This window comes from Nannospalax galili, unplaced genomic scaffold (assembly GCF_000622305.1).
Source record: "Nannospalax galili isolate Female #2095 unplaced genomic scaffold, S.galili_v1.0 scaffold386, whole genome shotgun sequence".
NCBI classification, from domain to species: Eukaryota; Metazoa; Chordata; class Mammalia; order Rodentia; family Spalacidae; genus Nannospalax; species Nannospalax galili.
Window position 1 is genome coordinate 2,245,485 of NW_008356676.1, and position 21,548 is coordinate 2,267,032.

General features: G+C 38.8%; 1 protein-coding gene across 2 annotated transcripts in view; it reads left to right on the forward strand.

Moving 5' to 3' along the window:
* The window catches only part of Vwa8 (von Willebrand factor A domain containing 8), a 438,392-nt gene that overhangs the window by 8,272 nt on the left and 408,572 nt on the right, over window positions 1-21,548 (forward strand). For both annotated transcript variants that reach the window (XM_008854688.3, XM_017794762.2), the window contains exon 2: window positions 14,963-15,040. In XM_008854688.3, coding sequence (XP_008852910.1) covers window positions 14,963-15,040 — 78 coding nt within the window. The remainder of the gene's footprint in view (window positions 1-14,962; window positions 15,041-21,548) is intronic.

Sequence of the window (21,548 nt, forward strand, 5' to 3'; positions counted from 1 at the left end):
AAAAATTCTTCAAAGCATAAGAATAAGTAGATGTGAAAAACATTACCATTGAAATCTACCTGATGACTTTATATCCATGCTCAGATGCCAAGGAGCTCAGAAAGTAACCGACTGTGATAGTAATAATCAGATATATAGAGATTAGAAACGCATGTACAAACATCTTAGTGCTAATTGCATTGAAAATGAATTTTTCTGTATGAAATTGTCCATTTTAATAATGAAATGGAGATCTTTTTTAAAGGTTAAAACCTCATTCAATTTTATGTCTTATAGGGTTTATACTGAGTACAATATTGTATAACTGTATTAATTCAACTGTAAACCTAAAAATTTACAGCCAATTTTGGAAGAGATGCATCTTAGCTCTGGAAATTGTTATTGAATATGTCAATGCTGCTGTAATGAAGTGCTTCTTCTAATTATGTGGTTATTAAATAAATAATTAAAATAAAAAGGATAAGCCAGGCGTGATGGTGCACGCCTTTAATCCCAGTACTTGGGAGGCAGAAACAGGCGGATCTCTGTGTGTTCAAGGCCAGCCAGGTCTACATAGCAAGTTCCAGGTCACCTGGGGCTGTAGGGGAACCCTGTCTGAAAAAGATGCCCCCACATACACACAAAAAAAGGAATAAAAGTTTTCTGGCATTTATCCGTGCTATAGGCCAGTATTGTAGAGGATATAATTCGTGGAATTCTAAAGGGGAAAAAGTGCTAAATCAAACTTTCACTGTAATACTTTATGTAAAAGAAAAATTAAAAAATTCTGTATAAAGATCAAAGAGTCTTTTGGACTGATGAATTTTACTTTGAAAACTACTTACTTGATGAGCATTTCTGAGTGATGATATTTTTCTGATTGCAATGTTTGTTTTCAGAATGTCCTCAGGGTTAAAGTGGTCTCTAGTTCTCTCTGAGTGTGCCTTTGTGAAATGATATTGTTATATTGACTGTGCCTGCCTTTGCCTTATAAGAATTACTGTGTTCATCAAAAGCCATTTGGTTTTACGTGACAGAAATGCACACTGAAAAGCATGCTGATAAGTTCCTGTGAGTGGAATGCCTCTTTTCTTCAGGCCAGGCTGGAGTACTGGGTGTTCAAATGACATCTTTAAGGCTTACTTGCTCCCTGCCTTTCCCTTGGTTCCTCTGTTTCACAGATCCCACTTACTGGACCTGATTTTTACTGTATTGTTTCCATTGTCTGGTAGGATTTCTTCAAAAGGGAACAGAAATAGCCTTCGTGATACTCTAGACTTTCACTGTCCTTCTGTTTCATAGTTAGAAGGAGAGAAAACATCCTTTCTTACCACCATTGACAAAAGTCCTGAGCTCTCACTGGCAAGTTTCAGTCACATGCTTGTCTTTGGAGCAATCTCTGTGGTCCGAGGGTGTGATGCTCAGGCTAGGCCTATGCTGGGGGCTTCCCTCTGGAGGTGCAGATAAAGGTCAGGGTTAGGTTCTCTGTTGAGGAGAGGAGTTCTGATGTCAAAGAAAGGGTAAAGAATACAGGACAGGCTGGGTGTGGTGGCACACACCTGTAGTCCCAGCACTTGGAAGGCAGAGGTAGGTGGATCTCTGTGAGTTCAAGGCCAACCTGGTCTACATAGTGAGTTCCAGGTTAGGTGGGACTGCAGGGAGAAAAGACCAAAAAGAAGAAAAAATATTGGACAGTTACACATAGCAACTGTCCACATGGGTTTGTATAATATTAATTATTGTATATAAGATAATTTATTAACTTAAATATAGAAGTTATTTTCTTATAAGCCTTCAGGAAATCCCTTTAAATAAGAATTATTCCAAGTAATAAATTTAAACTTGTTATTTTAAACATTTTCTAAATTTAGTTTCATTTAAGAGGCTTTATCTTTTGGATTCTTTTCAGTTTTAATTTTCAAGTTTATACTTTCTATGTCTGAATATGACATATAATAATTTTCACAGGTAATAGTATTTGTGTGACAGTTTTTGTGCTATACATGGATTTAGGTTAATCCAAGTTATATGTGGACTTTTTGGTATTTATTATGTAAGTGCAGTAAAATACTCTGCAGCATTGTATTTATAATTTTTAAACTGGCTCATTCTATTACACTAATTATCCTAATAGTTTTCATTAAGAGTATATGTATTTTAAATTTTTTATTGAATTTTTGTGTATTTCATACATAAAATCATCTTTAGCCCCCCCCCCCATTGGAATTCATGCATTCTGTCATTTGTGTTGAGGCCTATCATATAAAGTTAGTGTCCCTAGATATCCCTCAGTGCAAGTTCATCCACTGATGTCTAGTCAGCCCATCTAGAGCTCCTCCCTTTAAGAAGATCCGCTCTTCCTCACCCAGTGATAATCAGCTGCCAATAATTTTTCAACTAAGATTGGGGCTTGCTGCCCATTTCCACAATTCTGTGCTGAGTTTTTGTCTGCTTAAGTTTGCATGGATCCTGTGCATGCTGACACCATTGCTGTAAGTTCGTATGAGCCTGTAGGACTATTTCTGTATGCCCATGTACCTCCTTCCTGGCTTTTACAATCTTTCCACCCCCTCTTCTGCAATGGTCCTTCAGCCCTGAGTGGGTGGATTTTGATGTAGGAGTCCTATCCTAGGACCCACACTCTGTAGACTCTTATTCTCTGCCTTTTGCCATTTGTGATCTTTTGTGTTCCTGGCCCTCTGTTGCATGAGGGAGCCTCACCAATGAGAACTGAAAGATTCATTAGCCTTCTCTTCACCCCTTGTTCTATGTTCTGTGAGCCTTAGGTGTAGAGGTTGCATCCTAGATGTGCCACTTAGCCTTGGGCAATTCAATTGTGTGTGCCCAGTTGTGGAACTCTGTAATTATCCCTGTCTCTTGGAAAAGAAGCTTCTTTGATGGGTGGTGACTGGGATACTTGTCTGTAATTTAAGGATCTGTATTTTGCACATAATAAATTACATATGTCTAGGGATGTGACAGCCTTAAGGTTTTCTCTAAGATCTATGACCTTTCCAGCTATGTGTATGTGGCTAGGTTTATAGTACCACACATGAGCTTCCTCCCATCGAGTGGGCTTAAGTCCATTAGGTAGCTGTTGATTACCCCCAAGATAAAAATGCCACTACTGCACCAGTGTCATTTGGTGTGCTGGTCATTAATGTGGTTTTTAGGCCTTGAAACTGGGGTTGGACCATCGATTGATGTTTTCCCTTACCTACTTGTGCAGTGCCCTCCAAAGCTATGAGAGTTACCCTTTAGGGGAGAGGGCCTCCAGGTCAGTTCCAGCTCCACTGTTCCAAATCCTGTGTCCAAAGTATATCCTGTCTTTGGCAATAGGGTCTTATCATCAAGTTCTGGGAGGCAATCAGGGACTGTGGCAGTAGCCTATGTAATTTTGAGAGTCTCTTGGACTACCCTGGCCAACAACTTAAAGGAAGGTTTCTCCTGTCCGGTACTGTTTCTTGTATGTAGCCTTCAGCTGTACTCATGGACTCAGGTGGAAATATTGTATGTGTAATTTTTCAGTAGGTTTTTGGACTAATATGATTCCCTCTGGTTTTTTTATACTAGCTAGGCACTGTCTCTCTTTTTCTCTCCCTGTCTTATCCTTCCTCCCCACCCTCCCCATGTAAAGTGTCCATATTTTCCTTTGATAATTCCTATATGCTATGGTCCCACCTCTTTTGAGTTCCTTCTTCCCCTTTATTCTCATAGTTCTTTGTATAGCCCTCCTTCTCCCTCTCCCCTTTAACAGCCCCCTTTTTTATACAATTCTCTCTTAGTAACATGTATCTCCTACTATTCTCTCTGGGGTTTCTCCTTTTCCTTTACCTCCCTGGTTCCCTTCAGAGTATATTATAAGGGTCAGGTGTGATGGTGCAGGAGGCAGAGGCAGGTTAGGGATTGAGGCCAGCCTGGACTACATAGCAAGTTTCAGGCTAGCTGAGGAAGATCTTGTCTCAATAAGTAAATAAATAAATAAATAAATAAATCCCCCATTTATTTTGAAACAGAGTTTTACATAGCTCAGTCTAATCTCAAATTTGATAAGCAGCCAAGGATGACAATGAACTCTTTAAAAATTATTTTTGTGACTATCATACATAAGTATAGTCTTTGCATTATTTCCAACCCTCCTTGAAAGATTAGACTTAGACTTAACCAAGAGTTTACCTAAAGAAAACCCTATATTGCCATCTTCTGCTTAAATTATGTTACTTATTATTTTATAAGTATTCTCATCCCCGTTTAAATAAATCTGTTACAAATGATATTTGAACATGCTCATAGACAGGATATGTCCAAAAGATGTAGAAAATCATTAATCAGGGCTTTAAAACAGTACTTAAGAAAACAGTAGTTGATTTTTTTTAACAGTACATTTTAAACCAATCATTCATTTTATTATTTGTCAAACATCTATTGAATATCTAGGGCTTGAAATACTGTTTTGGGCATAGGATACAAGGATGATTAAGAAACATCGACCCTTTACCAAATTAAGGAAAAAGAATCTTGAAGATTAGTAGTCTTAAATGTTTTTCTTATTTGCCAAAAGGATTTTGCAAATATGTAGGTTTTTCTGGGTGTACATTTAGATTGCTACCTCAACATTTTCTTGATAGGTGCAAAAGGCAGCAAAGCATGTGGTTTCCAATATACTGTAAATAATGACATTTAAAATAATTTTTGTTGCATTTTTTGACTATATCTTTTAAGTGGATATAGACAATTTGTTTGCCACTGTCTCCATTTTGAAAGTAGATTAAATTTTGTAATTGTCAGAAAGTGTACATTATTCTTTTATCTCCTTTAATTTGTATTTCAGTTGTATTTACACTTGATTTTATATTTGAATGTGCTTTTCCTCTTAGAAGTTTTGTTTTCATAATATTTTTTTCTACAACAAAAAATTGGATTATTTCTTTAAACATTTCTCCCATTACAGTGCACAATTGTTCCAAAGAGCATCAGTATTTTACAAATTTTGATAACATTCTCTGGAAAGGTACCTTTTAACGATGAGTATACAGCTAAATAATGTACAGTATTAAGTAACTTATTAATGCAGCTAATATTCCAGAGTTGAATGTTAGTTATTGCTAGAAAGTAATTAATTCTGATGTAGCAATATCAATAAAATATTTTCAGACTTTCTAATCTAGGCACAAAAAAAATACATTAATCTGTATTAACTATGTGATTAGGGATTTAGTCAATGTTATTGGTAACAAAGACAGAAACTGCCTTATTTGCGAAGAATGGTATCCCTGGCTAGTAAAGTTATTTGTGTCTTAATATTTTGAAGACTCATTAAAACGCTTCTCTAAATTTTATTAAGTAACTCTATTGGTTCCTTTCTTGATGGCTTCCTGTTTAGTCTATTGTACTCGGAATGAGGGACAAACTAAAACTATTTATTTCAACACATTTTGTAAATATATTATTTTTTTGAGAAAATACTCTAACCTATGACATGTTTAAATACGTTTTGTCAAATTCTTAAAGTTTTCAAAATTAACAAAGGTAATCTGTACTGTCAAACCAGTCACTCAAGTTAGACTTTCTGAGAGAAGACGCATTTTCACCTTTTAGTTAAAATGAATGTATCATTATATATTTTAATGAATGGTATTTTCAAGAAACACCGAGAAATACGTTATAGGACACATTTAATAATTGGATTACTAAAACCAGTAAGCCAAAAGTTATATTTGCATATTTTTTCTTTATATATGCCATTGGCATTCATTATATTGATAACATATATTTCATAATAAATGATCTTGTAGCTTTGATTTCTAAAGTATAATTTATAAAAATAATACAGTATTAATTAAGTTTTTCATGTCATGAGGACTGTGGTAGAGGCATGGTATTCTTCTTTTAAATGTCCAGTAACTATATTGATGGGCTTTAGGAAATAATTAGATAAATCCCTTATAAGAATCAGAAATGTTTGTTAATTTCTTTAAACTTCATGATCACACTTTTGATGTATTTAGTGAAACAAAACTAATTGGTTCAGAAACTAGTATGTAACATTCTCACAGTATAAGTTTGGAAATAGAGTTTCAGAGGATGATGAATGACTAATGGGATTAAATGTTTCATAATATTATTTGGAAATAAATTTCTGTTCATCTGGTTGAAAGGTATGCACTGCTTAAGTTTTCTCTAATATTTAGCCAGTGTATTGTGAAAAATTTAATAGTCTGTACACTATAAATTTTTATTACATTAAATGGATCAGTATGAACTATTTAAAAGGTTTAGTAGTACTTTAAAAATGTATTTTATAGCCTTGTGTGGTGGTCCACGCCTTTAATCCCAGCACTCGAGAGGCAGAGGCAGGCGGATCTCTGTGAGTTCAAAGCCAGCCTGGTCTACATAGTTCCACACCAGCTGGGGCTATACAGGGAGACTTTGTCTCAAAAAGGCCAAAAAAAAATGTATTTTATTTGTTATTTTCAGAGAGAGAGAGAGAGAGAGAGAGAGAGAGAGAGAGAGAGAGATATGCTGAGGTGAGAGAACAACTTGTTTCTTTGCTTTGAACTGAGATCCGGGGATCGAACTCAGTTCATCAGACTTAGCAGCAAGCACTTGTACCTGCTGTACCATCTTCCTAGCCCTTAGCAGTGCTTTTTAAAAGAGCAATAGCATGTTCTCAAGCTAAGAATTGAGGCAAGCTGAAAAATTAACACATTTCTAAGTGTGTGAAAGTCTAGTGTTGGATGCTTCCTATGCTTTGCTGTTTGACCTTTCCCATTGTGGCTTATTTGACAATAGTCACTTCACCATTCTGTAATATGCTTTAATTGACACAAGCCACAGAGATCAAAATAGTTCTAAAGCAAATCTTTGCTCTTACTACAAATATTAATATCTCTAAACAATTTTATCTACACTGATTTAAATAGTGTTTAAGGTGCTGGAGAGATGACTCAGCAGCTACGAGCATTGGTTGCTGTTGCAGAGGACCTGGGTTCAGTTCCCAGCACCCATATGGCAGCTAAAAACTCCTTAACTCCAGTTCCAGGGGATTCAACACCCTCTTCTGAGCTCCATGGACATTATACTACACAGGTGTACTTACCTACATGCAGCAATATACTCATACATATAAAAAATAAAAATAAAATAAAATATTTAAATAGTGTTTAAAGGATGCTTGCTTCTAACCATAAACTTATATGTCCCTTTAGTTGTTGCCCTGATGCAATGCACTATAGTGGAATAAGTAGGGAAGGGGTTGTTTTGAAAGAGCTAAGGAGATAGAGAACCATAGGGCTGGTTGTCAGTCATATCTGTGTTAGGAAGACCTGGAAGTGGAGATCTGAAAACTGATTCTGAAAGACTGCCCTGCTCTGTATCCTGGGAAACTATTCATATACCTCCATTCTGAGAGCACCGTTATACAGGAAACAATCAGTGATTATAAAACAGTGTGAGAAATGCTTGCAAAAAGAAGTGGAATGATGTATTTTTGAGGGAAGGAGATTGTGTCAGAGGAAAAGATGGGGATGATTCAGTGGGGGAGAAGAAACTGTTTGAGTAGTTACATAAAAGAAAAGTTGTGTGAGAAGTGTGAAGAGACATTAAAGAGATTCAGTTCAGTCCCCGAAGCAGGAATGCAAGAGATAGAACTGACGGGAGATGGTTGGGCACATGGAATAGAGCTCCACTTTTTGTCATGTTGAAGTTTAAGTGTCTCTAGACTGTGTGGGTAAAGTTTGCAATAGACCACTGGCAGTTCTGTAACTCAGGAGAGAGCACTGAGCCAAAGAAGACATGTAGGAGTTGTCTAAAGGTCAGCATGGAGCTGTGGTGTGGATTAGGTGACTCAGGAGACCAGCATAAGCAAAGGATGGCCAAGAACATGATTTAAAAAAATATTTTATTTATTATTTTAATTTTATGTGTATGAATGTACTGGCTGCATGTATGTAAGTGTACCCGTGTTATGCAGTACCCGCAGAAGTCAGAAGAGTGGATCAGATCCTCTGGAACTGGAGTTATAGACAGTTGGTAGCTGCCACGTGGATGCTAGAATTGAACCTGGGTCCTCTGTAAGAGCACCTAGTGCTCTTAACTGCTGAGCCACCTCTCCAGTCTCTTAAGAACAAGATTTTAAAGACAGAAATGGTAAAGGCCTGGTCCATCTCAGTGTCATAACTCCTCTTTGTCCACGGCATACATGGTTAATTGATTGTTGCCCTATTTCTCAATGAATGCAATTTCCTTTGTGGTTTCTTTGTATTTTTAAAAAGCCTCTAGCTTAATCTTTAAATGTTTGGGGACTTCCACTTACTTTTTGTCATTGATTTCTAGTTTAATTCCATTATGGTCAAGAAGCATACTTTATGATTTGAACTTTTGAAATTTTCTGAAGCTTGCTTTGTGGTCCAGCCCATGATATATTTTGATTAATATTACTTGTATACTTAAAATATACATTATGCTGTTATTTGGTATATTCCAGAAGTATCATTTAGATTAAGTGGGTTCAGGTCTTCTCTGTCTTTGCCTCTAAACTTGAGCTTAGCCAAAAGACCAAGAGGCAATTTCCCTAGGTTCTGTCCTCTTATTCCTTGATGCTTTCAAAAGTTATGGAGCGGAGTATATTAAATTATCTAGGCATATTGTGGGTTTGTCCTATGTCTGCTTTTAGTTCTGTCTTTTTTTTTTTTTTTTTTTTTAAAGATTTATTCCCAGCTCCCTTTTTGCCAGGCCATTCCCATAGGTTTGCTGTGTTTCTCCACAAAAGGGCACAGCTGTTAGGAAGGCAACTAATTTAGTTACTCTATCTGTTTGCTCTCTTCCCGGTCTCCAGGGCCTAGAGGTAGTAATGACTTTCTGCCATTGTTAATCCCAGAGCACTGCATTGGCCTTTTTTTTTTTTTTTTTTTCCTTGAACTCTGCCCTGGACTTCATATGGTTCTTTTTTATATAATAAAATACAATGAGTTGGCATCTTACGGACTGTGAGACCCAAAATAAGCAGGCTCAAGAAATAGGAGGGGAGAAAGATTTCTTACCTGCAGCTGGTAAGGAAAGCATGCAGTTTTTCCCACAGCAGTGCCCCCCTGGAACAGGGAAGGGAATCATGAGAGTTTATTCTGGCGGCCTATATATACTCATGTAGGAAAGTACTTTATTCACACATTCACATTCCAGAGCGTGCTTGCTTTAAAGTTATAGTTCTAGAAGGAGAGATGTGAGCCAGGTGTGGTGGCACATGCCTTTAATCCCAGCACTGGGGAGGCAGAGGCCGGGGGCTCTCTATGAGATGGAGGCCAACCAGATCTACATAGTGAGATCTAGATCAGCTGGGGCCATATGGAGATTCTTTCTCCAAAAAAAAATAAAAAAAAAAAAAAAAAAAAAAAAAAAAAAAAAAAAAGAAAAAGGAGAGGTGTGGTTCCATTTTGGGCATGCTTCACTCAAAGTTGTAGAGCACGTTCATCTTGAAGGTTAAAATGGAAGACAGGAACATTTTTTGGGCATACTCAGTTTACATGATAAAAATGGTGGACAAGAATTCCTCTTAGTATGCTTACCTAGCATCATAAAGATGGTGGACAGGTCCAGGTGTGGTGGCACAATCCTGTATTCCAGCACTGGGGAGATGGAACAGGGGGACAGGGCATTCAAGGCCAGCCTAATCTACACAGGAAGTTCAACAGCAGACTGAGATAAATAGACAGACCTTGTCATGGGAGGCTGAGAGGCTGGGGATGGGGTGAGATGGCAGAGGTATGAATGCCTCTGAGCATGCTCAGCTTTCTCTAAAAGTTTTAGTCAGAAAAAAAGGTTTTAGCAAAGGACACTTTGAAAGTGTGTTAATGGAAGAGTTTGTCCCTAAGGGTGCCTGCCTCATTTGAGACTAACACTTTTACTCTTTTTGGTTATTCATTTTGAATGTACCAGTATTCCATTTGTTTCTAGCTGGCACTGTGATAAATGGCTATGCTTAAGGACAGGGTTGGTCAGCAGGAAAATTTAGTGGAAAAGCTTCCCAATGTGGCTGGAGTTGAATGAGTAAGAGTAGTTGGCGATGAGATCAGAGGGGAAATGTGGGAGTCACATTAGAACTACCCTTTCTAGGTCAGTGCAAAGCCTGGAGGATTAACCAGAGCACCGGCATGACTTGATTCTGATTACATTAGGATCACTGTGGCTGCTGTGTTGATGCTAGATTGTAGAAGAGCAAGCTTGAGATAGGGGGTTGGTAGGGATATGAGAGATGGCTGCTTTGGACTATAGTGGATTGGGATATAAAAGAAAAAAGAATGAGTTCAAGCTTTCTGATCTGAGCAGCTGGAAAGATTAAGTTGCCACTAGCAGAACTGAGGAATATAATTTTTAGCAAAGATCAGAAGTTCAGTTCTAAAGCTGGGTGTGGTGGTACAAGTCTTTAATCCCAGCACTTGGGAGGTAGATTCAGGCTGATCTCTGTGAGTTTGAGGCTTGCCCGATCTATATAGTGAGTTCAAGGCCAACCAGGGAAACATAGTGAGACCCTGCCTCAAAATAAAAACAAAAAACAGAAACAAAACAGAAGTTCAATTCTAAATACGATACTGAGAAAAATAATTTTGTTCCCATTAGTTTTCCTTAAATCTCAGTAAAGTGTTATTAGAGATGTAACTAAGTTGGTAGAGGCTTACTAGCATACATGAAACCATGAGTTCAATCTTCAGCACTGCATAAAGTGAGTGTAGTGGTGAGTGCCATAAACCCAGGACTTGGGAAGTAGAGGCAGGAGGATCAGAGGTTTGAGTACATAAGTCTGAGGCCAACCTGGAGTAGTTGAGGTACCATCTTAAAAAACCAACCAACCAACCAACCAACCAACCAACCAACCAGACAGGTTGGGGAGATGGCTCAGTGGTTAAGAACACTGGCTGCTCTTGCAGAAGACCCAGGTAGAGATTAGCATTGCCTTACAAAATAGAACTGTGTAGAAGTTGCTGAGAACCTTTCTTCCTTTTTCTTGTCTCATATATAGAAACTGTTGACATTTATACCACCTTGGTCTTTGCTCTTTTTATGGTCCCAGCAATACTGAATTTTGAGGGTAGGTTGCTATTGAACTTGACATTGTAGACAGGAAAAATAAGAATTTATAAATATCTAAAAAGGAGGGCTGGAGAGATGGCTCAGTGGTTAAGAGCACTGGCTGCTCTTGCAGAGGACCCAGGTTCAGCTCTCAGTGCCCACATAGTGGTTAACAGCTGTCTGTAATTACAGTTTCAGGAATCAGACACCCTCTTCTGACCTCTGTGGGTATGTATATACATGGTACATTTACATACATGCAGGCAAAATACTTATACACATAAAATTTAAAAATAAATGAAATAATTTTCAAAAAGATCTAAAAAGAATGAATTAACAATTCTGTGTATTGAAGCTTTGGATGATCGGATTACTTATCCTTTTTATCACTATGACCAAAATGCCTGTGGTAGACAGCTTAAAGGAGGAAGATTGATTGTTGCTTATGGTTTCAGAGGGTTCAGTTTACCATGGCGGGAGGTGTAGGAAAGCATCTAACATCATGCTGTGCTAGGAAACAGGGGCAGAGACAGGAAAGGGAATAGCCAGTGAAACTTACCTCAAGGACCTACCGCCAGTGACCTATTTCCTCCAGGACCAACCTCCTAAAGTTTCTAGAACCTCCAAAAATAGGACCAATAACTGGGGATCAAGTGTTTCAATTATGAGCTAGTGATGGACATTTTATATTAAAAATTCATAAAATTCTACCCCTGGTTCCCAAAGACTCATGGCCATCTCATAAGTAAAACACATTTATTCTATTTCCAAGAGTCTCTAAAATCATGATGATTCCAACATTATTTCAAAGCCCAAATTAAAGTCTCGGAGACTCAAGGCAAAGTCGTAGCTGTCTGTATATAATAAAAAAGAAAATTATATGCTTTCGATTTAAAAGGCATATTCCCAAAGAGAGGAATGAGAGAATACCAGTGAAAGGTCTGACCCCAAAGAAGACCAATCTCCAGCTGGGTAAACGTTAAGTCATGTAGCTCCATGTCTGTCATCTGGGACATGTGGTCACACCATCAAAGCTCCAGTGGGCTTGGGTAATTCAGTTCTTATACTTTGCTGTTTGCAGCTCCTTGTTACCTGTAGCTCAGATGGCATATCTCTTGGGCTGGCTCCACTCAGTGACTACAGGTCTCCTCAGACATTCATGTTCTTGACATCTCCAACGTCCTGTGGTCTTTATGGCAGCATAGGCTTTACCCTCATGGCTTTATGCATTGCCTTCTCAGGGGCTTCATGTTAGAAATCTGACCCTGATGCACATTGCCTAACCTCTCAGGCCTTCCTTAAAAATTTAGGTGGATGCCTCCATGACCCCAGAACTCTTGTGTTCGGCATACCTACAAAGTGAAAAACCACATGGATGATGCCAAGGGCTTTCACCACCTTAAGCAGTAGCCCAGCGGTATTGAATCATTCACATAGGTGGCTGAACCCAGAAAAACATTTCCCTAGGCTTCTTTGTATAAGCAAAGTGTCCCAATAGCTCTCTCTTCCAAAGGAAAAACCATTCAAAGGAGTTTATATTTTATACAGTGGAACTAGGAGTAGGTGTGTATGGGGGTCTCTCTAATTCTTGAAATGCCCTCAAGGCACCTTTGCTGTTGGCTTCTTTTTGTCTCTCTGTCTCTCTCTGTCTCTGTCTCTGTCTGTCTGTCTGTCTGTCTCTCTCTCTCTCTCTCTCTCTCTTGTCTTTTTGAGCCAGGGTCTCTCTGTAGCCACAGCTGGCCTGGAACTCACCATGTAGATCAGGCTGGCTTTGATTTCACAGAGATCCACCTGCCTCTGCCTCCTGTGCTAGGATTAAAGGTGTGTGCCACCATGCCTGGCTCAATTGTCTGAATTACTTTAACCACTACAACCTTGGCACAGGCTATAGGTTAGTGGTAGAGTGCTTGCCTAGCAGCTAAAGAAACCTTAGTTTCAGCCCCCAGTAGGTACCCCCTTCAAAAAAAATATTTGGGGCTGGAAATGTAGCTTTGTAGCAGAGTACTTGCCTAGGCCCTTGTTCTACTCCCCAGCAGTGCCAGCAAAGGAAAACAAAACAGAACTAGGCACACCCTCCTTGTCAACTTTTTACTTCTTTCTTTTCTCTCTAGATTGCATAATTTTGAAGTCCCCCTCCTTCTGATTTTTCCTTCTGATTCTCAATAAAAACCTGGCTAAAAGCAGGTAACAATAACCATACCACAGCCTGAATGCTATGATACCTTGAAATTTCCTCTTCCAAATTAATTAAGTCTTATTTTGAATACAGCTTCACTCAAATTCTCATTATATGGACAAAACATAGATCCCCACCCCCCATACTGTAAAATGAAAATCCTGTAATCCATTCCTAATAAAGTATTTCCTCCACCTGAAACCTCATGAACACAGTCTTTGCTGTATGACTTTCTGTTGGCATTGTGGTCATCATCAGAATTGACTGTTGAGCTCTGCGTACTGCAGCCCAGAGCTTCCCTAGCCTGCGTCTCCCAATTTCTGACCCACAAAGCAGTTTCAAAGGACCAAGAATTGCATGATCAGGTTCAATCACAGTACTGACCTTTCTTTTTGTTATCAGTTTCCTGGGTTCCACTTGAGTTTATTGTCCCATGATTATGAAGAATGAGGGGTAAGGACAATAGAAGAAGGGCAAGCCAACAAGATTTTATTGAAAAGTAGAGAAATTGTTCCCTGCAGCAAGGGGAGAGCTGGAAAATAGGTTGGGTTGTCAAATGATCATAAATAAAATGCATTTTTCAGGGCCACACACGGACATTGTCTATGAATTGCCTAGGTCCAAGTGCATCTACAATGCAACCTGTATACCTAAGGCTCATAGAACATAGAACAGGGTAAAGAGGACACTAATGAAGCTCTCAGTTCTTGATAACAAAGCTCCCTCATGCAGTGGAGGGCCAGGAACACAAAAGGTCACAAATGGTCAAAGCATGGAGATTAAGAGTCTGCTGAATGCTGGTCCTTGGACAGGACTTCTATATTAAACTTCACCTACCCAAGGCTCAGGGACCATTGTGGAAGAGAGGGTGGAAAGATTGTAAGTGCCAGGGAGGAGATGCATGGCCATTTGGAAACAGAGTCCTACAAGCTCCTGGGAACCTGCTCATATGATTCTATGGCAGTGGTGTCAGCATACACAAGTCCCATGCAAACTCAGGCAGACAAAAACCCAGCATAGAACTGGGAAAATGACAGCAGACCCCAATCTTAGCTGAAAAATATTGGCCACTGATAGCTTCTAGGTGAAGAAGAGCTGATCTTCCTAAAACAAGGGACTCTACATAGGCTGACTAGACCTCAGTGGATGGACTTGCACTGGGAAACCTTTGGGTACGCTGACTTGACACAGTGGGCCAAAATAATTAAGATTGTTTGATATGTTCTGTATAAAATACACAAAAATTCAATAAAACAAGTTAAAAACAACAAAAAATACATTTTTGCTGGACATGGTAGTGTGAGCCTCTAATCCCAGTACTTAGGAGACAGAGGTGGGTGGATCTCTGTGAGACTGAGGCCAGCCTGATAGCGTGTTCCAGGCCAGCTGGGGCTACAGGGAGACCCTGTTTCAAAAAATGCAAAAAAAAAATTGTTTGTATTGTTGCCTGTGTTAGGATTGTTATTTAATGAAAAAAACAAAAAGAGCCTGGTTAATGGATTTTATTGTAATTCATTTTTTTGACAACCTAGCTCTTAAAATTGAATTTCCTTAGTACCTCACTTCTCTCTGGTCTGACTTATGCTGTAAACAGAAGTGTTATAACACAGTACCTGACAGATGTGTGTCTGCCAGATTTGTGTGTGATGTCCTTTTCTGGCAGTCAAGAGAATCATTGTTGCCAGAAGTGTAGTGTGTCACTTGTCTCTTGTCATGACTGTATTTCTTTATTCTTTCTTTTAGGTGATACAGTTAATATTGGAGATGTATCTTATAAGCTGAAAACTCCCAAGAACCCAGAACTTGTCCCACAGAACTACAGTAAGACATGTTTATTTATGCACGAATACATTTAAAATTTTCTTTTCAGGCATTTAAAAATACACACAGGCCATGCTCAGATGCCGAGGAGCTCAGAAGGTGGGCGACTGTGACCAGTGATAGTCATGTATATAGAGATTAGAAATGGATGTGAAAACGTCTCAATGTCAATAGCCTTGGAATGAATTTTTCTGTATGAAATTGTGTGTTTTGACAACGAAGTGGAGATCTTTTTTAAACGTTGGAACCACATTTAATTTTATGTCTTATAGAGTTTATAATGAGTAAAAGATTATATAAGTGTAATAATTCATCTATTTTAATAAAGAGTATGTCCTTGGCTGGATGTTGTGATCTACATCTTTAATCCCAGCACTCGGGAGGCAGAGACAGGCAGATCTCTTGTGAGTTGAAGACTAGCTTGGTTTGCATAGTGAGTTCCAGGACAGCTGGGGCTACAGGGAGACCCTGTCTCAAAAAGAACAACAACAACAACAAAAGTACACACAGAATGTAATTGGTTCATCCTGAATCAAAATTTAAAAATTACTTGATCCGCAGATATCTTACTTTAAATGTCTATTGTAATCATAAAAAAAATAAACACAGAAGATGAAGAGAACAGTATAACCTAGTGTCCTATCATCCAGTTTCGACATTGGTCAGTTTTATGCTGATGTTTCCAATATTTGCTCTTCATCTTTTAATCTGGAGCATTTAACCCTATCCCCAAACATCCTTTTCTTTTACTTCTGGACGGTTAGTAGAAATGTTCATTTTTATTATGTACTATTTCTCTCTTTTAAGAGTTTATTTTGTTTTTTATGTGTATGAGTGGTTTGCCTGCATGTATGTATGTGCATCATGTGTGTATCTGGTGCCTGTGGAAGCCAGAAGAAGGGTCAGATCTCTTGGAACTGTAGTTACAGATGGTTGTGAGCCTCCATGTGGGAACAGGGAACCAAATCTGGGTCCTCTGCAAGAGTAGCCAGTGCTCTTAATCACTGAGCCAACTCTCTAGCCCCTCATGTACCATTTCTTGAGATGAACTTTACATAAGATGTAACAAAATGCATAAATGTTAAGTATTCATTTGGTTAGTTTTAGACATTTTATAAAGCTGTATGAATAGTAGATTACTTTCATCTTCTTTAAATGTTCCCTATACCTCTACTTTTCCTTGCTGGAAATCACTGCCCTCTTTTCTACCATAATAAATTAGCTGTGTTTGTTCTTTAGATTTATGAAAAGATATGATACGGTATGGGTGTGTGTGTGTGTGTCCTGGCTTCTCCCCATTAAGAGAAGGAATCTGAGGTTTATTCATGTTCTTGAACCTATCTATTGTTTAAATTTTTTAAAATTGAGATTTAATTTATATACTATGAAGTCTACTTCTTTAAAGTATACCAGTCAGTGCTTCTAGTGTGTTCTGAGTTGTGCAGCCACCACCACCATCTCACTTTAGAGCATTTCATCATTTCTGAAAAGAAGCCAGGTACCTTGGGGGCCACTCCTCACTTCCCCTCCTCTCACCCCCATCATTTGGTAGTCACTGCTGTACTTCACATTGCTCTGTAGTCACCTGTGCTGGCCATGCCATTGTCAATGAGGTTATATGACCTATGGCCCCTGTATCTGGTCATTTTGCTTAGTGTGATGCTTGATGTTACAGCATATGTTACCACTTCATTGCTTTTTATGACTGAATACTATTCCATTTTGTGGATATTCTGCATTGTTTTACTCATTTTTCTGTTGTTGAATTGTTTCCACTTTTGGTCTATTGTGAATAATGTTGCTATAGAAAATATTGTACAGAAATGAGGAGAGGAATTGGTTGGCCACATAGTAACCCTGTTTAACATTTTGAGGAATTACCAAAATGATTTCCAAAGCAGTTTTACTGTTTTACATTTCCATCAGCAGTGTAGGGTGGTACCTGTTTCTCCATATCCTTGGAACACTTGTTATTGTCCTTTGGTTATTTGAGATACCTGGAATTTAAAGTAAGGCCTCATGCATGATAGACAAGCACTAACCACTGAGATACACACGCAACCGTCTTTACAATTTTAAAAAAGTTTAAGACAGATTCTCATTAAGTGGTCCAGGATGGCTTTGAACTCTCTGTTGCCCAGTCAGCCCTTGAACTTATGGTCCTTCTGCCTCAGCCTTCTGTGTAACTGGGATTACAGGCCTGTGCCCCCAGGCCCCGCCTTTCTTGCTGTAGCTTTCTTCATCCTCATACATGTGAAGTGATATCTTAGGGTTTTGATTGGCATTTCTCTAATGACTCAGCCACTTCTTTGTTCAAAATGATTTCACTTCTTTGATCAAAAAATTTAAAATGACTTTCTATTACCTTGGGAACATTAAGTCAAATACTTTGGAAGGTTGATCCTTAGCTGTTTTGATCTAGTTTTAGCCTTAGTTCATGCTGTACTCTTATTCTCTGTTTTCCAGTCATTGGGTATGAAATCCAACACTTCAAAGCAGTCTTTAAAATTTATTTATTTTTATTTTATGTATATGAGTGTTTTGCCTACATGTATTTCTTTTATGTATGTGAGTGTTTTGCCTACATGTATGTAAGTACACTATCCTAGTTCATTTCTTCATTGCTGTGACAAAATACTCTGACCAATACCAATTTGGGGAGGAAAGGGTTTATTCAGCTTACATCTCCCAGGTCACAGTTCATCGGGAAGCCCAAGGTAGGAACTCAGGGCAAGAATCTGGAGGCAGGAACTGGAGCACAGGCCATGGAGGAATGCTGCTTACTGGCTTGCTCCCCTGGCCCTGCTCAGCCTGCTTTCTTCTGCAACACAGGCCTACCTGCCCATAGGTGGCACGACCCACACTGGGCTGGGCCCTCCCACATCACTAAACAATCAAGTAGATGCCCCATAGACATGGCCACGGGCCAGTCTGATGGAAGCAATTCTCTATTAAGGCTTCCTCAACCCAGGTGTGTCAAGTTGACACTAAAGCTATCCAGCACATATACCTATGTTGTGCAATGCCTAAGAGATCATCAGATCCCCTGGAACTGGAGTTATGGATGGTTGTTAGCCTCTGGCTCTGGGAACTGAACCCAGGTCCTCTGGAAGAGTAGGCAGTGCTCCTAATAGCTCAGCCATCTCTCTAGCCCTCAAGGCAGTATTGTTCAGATCAATGCTTATAACAATGTGTGTGTGTGTGTGTGTGTGTGTGTGTGTGTGTGTGTGTGTGCGTGTATAAAACCTTTGTTCCAATATCCAAAATACTGTTGGTCTGTCTGTTCCCTCTTACCTCTTTGTGCTATTATTGTTATACAAATTAATTATTATACATTTAAAGTCTAGAGTGGGGTGATAGCTCAGTTGGTAAAGTGATTGCCACACAAACATGAGACCCTGATTTAGATTGTCAGAACCCATGTAATAAAGCTGGGCATAGTGGTGCATGTTTGTAATCCAGCACTGTGGAGATGGGGACAGGCAGATCCCTGGAGCTTGAAGGCCAGTCACCCTAGTGAAATTGATGAGTTTCAGGCCAAGTGAGAGACCCTGTCTCAAAAAAAAACAAGGTGCAAGTTTGGGTGTGGTGACGCATGCCTATAATCCCAGCACTTGGGAAACAGAGATAGGCGGATCTCTGTGAGTTCGAGGCCAGCCTGGTCTACATAGCAAGTTCCAGGCCAGCTGGGGCTACAGGCAGACCCTGTTATCAAAAAGACAAAAAAAAAAAAAAAACAAACAAACCAAAAAACAAAAAAACCACAAAACAAAAAAAAAACCCAAGGTGCCTGAGAAATGATACCCAAGGTGGACCTCTGGCTTCCTTCTACATGCGTGCACACACACACACCCAGAGTTTTGTAATCATTGCTTTATAGAGTTGTCTTTGAAGTCAGTAAAGGAAGGCATGGACAAATGTGTGTTTATATTTCCTTTATATTTCCCTGTCTTTTACTATTATCTGTTTCTTTGGGTAAATTTGAGTTGCTGTCTAGTGTGCTTTTTTTTTTTTTTTTTTTTTTTTTTTTGTCTTTTTTAGACAGGTCTCCCTGTAGCTGTGGCCTGGAACTTACTATGTAGACCAGGCTGGCCTTGAACTCACATAGATCCTCCTGCCTCTGCTTGTGTGCTTTTATGGCAGTCTGAATGAAGGATTTACTTAAGTTTTTCGTTTAGGACAGTTCTGCTTTTGGTTTTGTTTGTCTGGAAATGTCCTAATTCTTCTTTGTATTTTGAAGGGTAATTTCATTGGATATAGATTTCTAGGTTTGATAGCTTCTATTGGGATTTTGAATATGTCATCTTGTTTCTGGCCTTCCTGGTTTCTGATGAGGACTTGGTCACTAATTTCATCAAAGATCCTCCTTAGATGATGAGTTACTTGCCACTTTTCCTCTCCTATAAAGATTATTTTTGGCTTTTGATAGTTTCACTTGGATGGTTTTTCCTGCAAAGCTTCATGGCTCAGATGTTATATCTTCATGGTCTCCAGTGTAGGTGTACTGGATGGATAACAGGGCCTTTGAGAGATGGAACCTTGTTTGAGAACACAGGTATTCAGGGATAGAATGTTTGCCTAAGGTACACAAGGCTCTGAGTTCAACCCCCAGCTCTGCAGATGGGGGCAGGCAGGGAGGAAGAAGGCAGAGAGGGAGAGGGAAAAGGAGAAGGAGAGGGAGAGGGAGAGGAAAAAGGAGAATTAGGTCATTGGGGGGAACTTTCCTCAGAAGGAATTAATGCCCATTTTGTGGAGTGGGTTAGTTTCCCTAAGAATGGTTTGTTTAAAATGACTCAGACTTTCCCCTCTTCACTCATGGGCTTCACCACATGATGCCTCAAGTACTTTGTTATAACAATGGAGAATGAACTTAACATAAGGTGTATAAGTGCTAATTTCTGCATTTATCTGATTTAGTTTGTTAAGCTTCTTGAATGTTCAGATTAATGATTTTAATAAAATTCACGAAGCTTTTGATAATTTTTTCCTTCGATATTCTCCCTTCCATCTAGTCCGCTGTAGGACTCCCATTATTTGTATATGGATAGACTTTATAATACCCTACCAGTGTCTGACATGTTGATTTTCTGTTTTTTTAAAAATTACGCTTTGTGTTCCATAGATGATGTCAAGCCATCTGTCTTCAGGTTTGTCTAGTTCTATGTCTGCTTGCTGATCATTCTTTACATCTGATGATTTCGCTATTGCTTGTTCTCATCTGCTGCTGAGCTTTGCTAGGAAAGTCTTTCAAGTTATTGTTATTGTTAGTTTTCAAGTTCTTAGTTTCTATTGGATGTTTTAAAATAATTTCTGTCTACTGACATTCTTTGTTGGATGCCACATTGCTATCATGCTGCTCTTTGGTTCATTACACGTTGTTTCTTTGTATTGTTAGGATATATTTATAATAGCCAGTGCTGGCCTTGAACTTGCAGTCCACCCCTACCATCAGAATATTGAAATTGCAGATATTGACTATCACTACTAGCACAAATGTAAAGTCTTTTAATTAAAAAAAAAGAAATTGGCAGTGCTACAGATTGATCACAGGGCCTCTTGTGTACTATGCAACCATTCTACCACTGAACTATATTTCCAGCCCCCTCAGACAGCTGTTACTAACTTTTTCTTTCTGAATGTGTGTGAGCCATACTTTCCCATTTCTTTGTTCCCGTAGCTTTTGTTGTTGAAAGTGCACATTTACAGTAATGTAATGTGACAACTCTGGAAACCAGAATCTCCCTTTTCTAGAATTTGTTGTTGCTGCTATTTAAGTGACTTCCCTAAGCTATTTCTCTGAATTCTGTGTTCTTTGTCATGTTCAGTTATTAAAGTTTTCCTTTGTTCAGCTTAGTGGTCACCTAATGATTAGACAGATTTCTTAAATGCCTTTTGAACTGGTAACTCTTCTGATCTTTACTGAGGGGCTTTTGTTGTGGCATGCTGTGCTTGAAACATAGGTTGATGTGTTTGTGTTTGTCCACAATGTCAGAATTTATTGAATAACAATAAATTTACAATACATATATCTCAATGACTTTAATTCTTCAAGTAATACTGAGTTCACTTGGTAGTCAGGCCATTGGCAATCATGTATTCTTTTAATATTTATTTATTATTTTTATTTTATGTGTATGGGTATATTGCCTGAATGTATGTGAGCGCACCTGTGTTGTGCAATGCCGCGGAGATCAGAAGAAGGCTTCAGATTCTCCTGGAACTGGAGTTAAGGACGGTTCGTAGCCGGCATGTGGGTGCTGGGAATCGAACCTGGGCCCTCTGCAAGACCAGTCAGTGCTCTCAACCGCTGAGTCTTCTCTCCAGCCTGCTTGTATTTTTAAAAAGCAATGCCATGAATTTGGACTATTTAATTCTTTTATTTATTTTTTTTAAGTTTTTTTAAAGATTATTTTTATGTGTATGAGTGTTTTGTCTACATGTAGTAAGTGCACTGTGTTGTGCAAAACCAGAGGAGGATAGAAGAGGCTGTCAGATCCCCTGAAAGGCT